A 6,000-nucleotide genomic window follows, 5' to 3' on the forward strand; every position below is an offset into this window, starting at 1 on the left:
CTGACAAACTGTTTGATACTTTTTACAAGAACTTGTGTATGTTTCTGACAAGTCTCGAAAAAGTGGTTGCATATCTAGTGATCTTTTATATATAAAACTGTTTTTTACAGTAGCCAGGGGACCTCTGGGTGTCTTGTAGGAAAGTAGTTTTCTTCTGAAGTTGTCCTTTAATAATTATCATGTTATGTTAACATTTCTCCTTATAAAATAAATACAGTATATCCTCTTTTGTGTACAGTATCTTCACTGCATTTGTCCTGGAGGTGTTTATCCTGGAATATTCTGCCAGTTGTCAGGGCAACCTTGAGTCACAGATGGAGAAGAAGATCCAAGAAATGGGACTTAGCCTCAGAAGGTAAGTACAGTACTGTACATTAACTGTAATTTAATACTCTTCAAAAACCAAAAATTTAATTAGTTTTCTTCAACCTCGTGTTGGCTGTCCACGGGTTACGTACGAGTTCCGTTCCTACAGACATTCTTAAGTCGAAAATGTGCTTAAGCCGAACCACATATCCCATGTGCATACCGTGCTCACAGAACAATGTTTAAAATCCCACTATATCATAGTCCAAGTTCTTATATACTACAGTACATCCAAATCACTTAATTTAGAAAAGAAGAAATAGAATGACAAAATACAGTAAATGAATGTAAAAATAAGTCATCAGGTAAAGGTAGTAGGCAGCTATCAAACAGGGAGGTACTACTGCCTGGGAAGATATTGGAAGCATAATGTGTTGTCTAGTGGTAGACCCTGCTGCCATATGGCATCACAAAAATTGTGATCAAGTCCCAGGTTGCTTATCGAACGAACTTTCTACCTCATTTACACACAATTGCAGGGTTTCAATTGTTTCACCTTCTTTGACAACATATATATCATTTCTCGCTCTTGATTTTTTTTTCTATTTCTTTATTTACTTTTGGTTCAATTTATTTATTTTTACACTCCCCAGGCCCCAATGTAGGTCGGTGACCTGTACCTGGTGGGCTAATACCCGTTAAAAAAATTTAAATTTAAAGTTTTGCTTTATGGGACCTTGTTTGTATCAGCAAATGTTTGAAAGAGAAAATCAAGTAAAATTTCAGCATATGCTGTACTGTACTTCCAAAGGGTAGAGGCCTTAGTATGTAAGTGACATTCATGTGTGTTTCTTGTGCTTGTGATGCGAGTAAGACATTCTAAAATTGATTTACCTGGAGCAGATAGCCAAGGGCAGGTACCTTAGGTGAGGGTCAGTTTGAGAGGGATTGGTGATGAAGAATGGGTAGGAAACCATTGTAGGTGACGAAGGTAAATCGAGGAACAATGGCTATTGCTTATGCAGCTCCAGAAATTAGAATAGCCTCTGTCCATTGGCTATGGGACATTGTGATGTATAATGAAGTTTATTGTCATAGAGATCATCCTATTTAGCTAGGGGGCACTGAGACTCCTTAAACCAAGTCTCCAAAACACAACTTTGTTCCTCTAAGCTTTGAAAGTATACATGTGTAATGCCTCCAGCCTTTTTGTTTTGACATGATTACTGTACTTTGGAGGAAATTTGTTTGTACTTCTACAATCACAAAGGGATTGAGTGTACATCTCAGTAACTTACTTTCCATAGTTTACTGTAAGTGGTAACATTAATTTTAAGGTAAAGGCCTTGGTTGGTGGGACATGTTAGAATATGCATCAGTTGGACAACTTTTATGCTTCATTAATAAAAAATTTTGAATTTAATTATACAATTAAGCCATCTGACTGCCGAGTCTAAGTTTATTTTTACTATCCAAACATCCAGATGAGTTTTACAATATCAGTGTTTGTCATAAGCCCATTGGTAATGAAGCAGTGAAAAATTAGGTTAAACAACTGGTTCAGGATTAAGAACCATAAACAGTTTTGTCTTTATAATACTACCGTACTAATAGCCTGTACCACTGTCTACAGGAATCTTTTGGAACTGAAAATTGAATCTGCTTCTCTAGATTTGGGTAGGTGGTGATGACAAGTAAATTTAGATATCATAAGAGTTCAGGTGCAAGAGACAAGTTAGCTGTGGGCTTCTAGTCAAAATACCAGGTACAGTAATACACTTCACTTATTCAGTTATAGGTACTAATATTAGTATTTATCAGTTGCTGGGTGGATGTCAGCTGTACAGTACAGGTAGTTCTCCTATAACGCGATAATTGTGTTCATGTAAAATATCGTGTTATAGAAAATCGCGTAATAGAAATAACAGGGCTTATGGAGAAAATAGGGTTAGGTGCAGATTACTCGAAATCGAAAAAATTTAGCAGTTAGCCTAATACAAAGGATAGCACAGTCTAAATAAATGTTACATTCATATCTAATAATGAAATCATACAGTAAATGTAACACTTTAGTTGATGGGGGAGAAGGGTGATTTTGAGGTTGATAAAATCGAGCTTCTCTTCAAGTGTTATATCCTTTCTTTTACGATCATCACCGGGAATTCTATCACCAGAACGCTTCTCGTTGATATTCTTTACTATATTCACAGTTAATACAGTGGGGTATGCTATAACGAACGAAACTCCTACAACGAACATTATTTAATTTATTTATTTTTTTTCTAATTTATTGTTTTTTCTATTACAAATATTAATGATATTCTTTATTTCAGGGGTTTAGATGCATATTTATGCACTTTTTTACAATTTTTACAATTTTATATTATATTTTTCAGTGTTAAGTGGTTGTATTTGGGGGCCTGGAACGGATTTGTCCTATAACGAACGAATGCTATAACAAACAAGGTTCTAGAACCAATTAGATTCGTTATAGCATACCCCACTGTACCACAAAATTGGAGAAATAGTAAGCAAAAATCGCGTTATAGCAAACAAGCGTTCGCGTTATACAAATATTGTTCCTAATTCATAAATCGCGTTAGAGCAAATTCGCGTTATCAAAACACGCGTTATAGCAGAACTCACTGTACAGTCAACCCTCGCTTTACGCGGTCCCACATTCCGCGTTTCCACGTTTACGCGGTACCCTGCCGAAACCAGGATGCTCACATTCCGCGGTGCGTGTACCCCTTTACGCGGAGAGCGGCTGGTGAGCCGCGCCATTTTTGGATCCAAACCTCCCGCCATCCGCCATGTTGTGTAAGCGGCGCGAGCAGGGTGCGCACAAGGTCGCCCAGTCATCAAAACATTTCCGAGTTCTTCACCCGCCACCCACCACAGCCGGTCCAAGTCAGTGATAGTGATAATTATAGTGAGGATATGGACTTACAGTATATGGACCTTGAGGGGTTTGACAAAGAGGCCCTGCAAGCCTCTGTGGTGGATAGTGATACAATTGATACAAGTGATACAGGTGAGGGCCAATAATCTGCCCTCTGCCTCGGAACCAACCCCCCATCCCCGTGTGCCCAGCCATATTTTCTACTAATGTAAGTGTTAAAAAACCTAATATTATTGATATTTCTCTTAATTATTAATTGTGTGTACATACCATCATAAAGTTAAGATAAAATTTTTAATACAACATAGTTGTGTGTCGTCAAAAAGTGGAGTTTGGGGGTCGGCCCGGTCTCTATTTCAATTAATCCCACATGTTATGTTGTTCACTTTACGCGTTTCTCACTTTCCGTACCCTGTGGGTTGAATTAACCGCGTAAAGTGAGGGTTGACTGTACTTGAAAATTTTTATTACTAATATAATCTCCTGAATGACTGGTGAATTTATATGTAAGTTAATACCCTGTACTCAAGAAACTAGTAACAGTGACTAATTGAAATTTATCAGTCATAAGAATGAATTAAATAGTGAATCAAGTAGTCATTGACTCATTACACATTTATTGATGTGAATCTCTCATACAAATTTAAAGGCAACACATGATAAATCTTTTCAGAAAATCTCAAAAAGCAGCCACAGTGAGTGAGGAGGACTTGGTGGTTTCAGATTCAGACAGTTTTGACTCTGAAGATGAGAGAGAAGGACCATTCAATGAGGGAGAATCTACAGTTGATGGAAGGATCACTCCAGGGGCTTCCAGTTTCTATACAGGATACAAAGATATCTCCAGTGAAACAGATGTTCGATTTCACATATCAAAACGTAAGTACTGTGTATGTCTTTCACATCACTCAATGACTTAAGGGGTCTTTATTTTTTACAGAGGTTATTAAGATCTTAGTGGTAAATTGTTATTTGACATTACATATCAGAGCTATAATTTCAGTCTTCTTTCACTTGCCTTCATTCATTCCGCTTTATCTGCTGTAACTTCACAATAATGCCATGCTTTTCTGATTCCCATGCTCTACTGTGTGATGCAGAAGAGCATGTGAAACATAGTGTTTTTACTTTAACTTATGTACATTATAAGAGAAAATATTGTACTTTAACATGAGTGAATTTTAACCAAAGTTTGTAAAGTAAAACATATTTTCCCAATCATTTAAGAAATTGCCATGGTTCAGTCAACCAATCTGAAGTTGAGGTAGAAAGTGCAGAAATTTCAAGTACTGCAGCCAATTATGTGCCTTCATTGTCAACCTATCACTGACGTCACTTACAAACCCACAGCGACCGTGCAACAAACATTTTACAGTATATCTGGGAGTGTATGTATTTGCTAATGATACAGAAGGTGATAAAGTAAATGTAAAAGAATGGAGAAAGAGATTGTAAGGAATAAAGTGCTTCAAGAGAAGTACAGTATGGAAAGAAAGAACTGTTTCAGGGGAAATAGATTTGGGGATGTAAAGGAATTGTTTAGCTGACAGTATGTGGGAGTACAGCATTGACTGTGGATGTCAGAAAGAGTAAGGTAGTAAATGAAAAATTATCGAAAATGATTTGTATGCATGATGAAATGGATACAGAGAAAAAATAGTACATAAATTAGATAGGTGTGGAAAGAGTGATACAGTGCCTAAGTTTTGTTAAGGTGGTTTGGACATATTAAGAGAATGAGAAACAAAAGTTTATTAAAAAAGTGTATAATTCAGAGATAGATGGCAGAAGAGAGAGGAGAAGACTTAAGAATGAGTTGGAGAGATATGGTGAAAGGAGTACCCTGTACTACAAGTGAGGGTGATGGACATGAAGGAAGCAACATGACATGCAAATGATTAAGAGAGCAGGGTGGGGAAGTCATAGCAGCGTGGGTGAATGAATGAAGGAGAAAGTGTTTTCATTCTTATTTCCAGCCTTCCTGTTGCATAGCAGAAAATAGTTTGAAAAATTTTGCTCCATATCCTTTTGTCATAAGTTTAATGTCATTATTATTTTTTTTTCCACACAAAGTCTGCAGATAACATGGTACAGATTGAAAATTTAAACATTCTACATTACTTCACATTACCAGTTTTTTATCTATATATTTTCAGGGCTTAAAAATGTGGAGGTTTTGCTACAGAAGATGTTTGAAAAGGAGTTGGATGTGGATGACTTGGGTCCACATATTTCAACGTTAGACCAAGATTTACAGGATGACGAATATGTAGCTAATCAAGACCAAAGTCTTTGGGGCATGTGAATACCTAGAGGTTTTAAAAACTGCACTTTCTCTTTTTAATTATACAAGACATACTTTTAAGATCTGATCTGATCTGTAAATGGCATTAATAAAAAAAAATTAAAAATAGTAATACAAGAGATTAAATAAAAACATGCACTGTAACAGTAGTCGGACATACCTGTACATACAGTAATTAAAAAAAAAAGCCAAATGAAAATATGCACAAAGTGCTCTGATGACAACAGAGATCATCTATAGTACTGTAATGATTTTTTTTTACGGTTTCCACACTGTAGTGACAATCCCTTCCTCTCCATTGAAAGTCTATGGCAATGCCAGTCATTGTAATGAATAATAATTGATGTCATAACATATAGAGTATATTTAAATTATGATAATTTTTTAGTGGTAACTGTAATGTGTTTTAAGCTTTAATGTGAATTACAATATTTATTAAAAAAATTAAAATTAAAGATGTTCTATATTAGAAAATTTAAGACTACTG

The 6,000-nt window shown here is 36.0% G+C and overlaps 1 protein-coding gene across 3 annotated transcripts in view; it reads left to right on the top strand.

The window, feature by feature from the left end:
• LOC121874701 (two pore calcium channel protein 1-like) overlaps nucleotides 1-5,726 on the top strand; it is a 77,977-nt gene extending 72,251 nt beyond the window's left edge. For all 3 annotated transcript variants that reach the window (XM_042378952.1, XM_042378953.1, XM_042378954.1), the window contains 3 exons: nucleotides 239-355; nucleotides 3,882-4,087; nucleotides 5,365-5,726. In XM_042378952.1, the coding sequence (XP_042234886.1) occupies nucleotides 239-355; nucleotides 3,882-4,087; nucleotides 5,365-5,513 (472 nt within the window). In that variant the 3' untranslated portion in view covers nucleotides 5,514-5,726. The remainder of the gene's footprint in view (nucleotides 1-238; nucleotides 356-3,881; nucleotides 4,088-5,364) is intronic.
• Nucleotides 5,727-6,000: the final 274 nt, after the last annotated feature.

Source organism: Homarus americanus, unplaced genomic scaffold (assembly GCF_018991925.1).
Source record: "Homarus americanus isolate GMGI-L3 unplaced genomic scaffold, GMGI_Hamer_2.0 scaffold34360, whole genome shotgun sequence".
In the NCBI taxonomy this organism is placed as follows: domain Eukaryota; kingdom Metazoa; phylum Arthropoda; class Malacostraca; order Decapoda; family Nephropidae; genus Homarus; species Homarus americanus.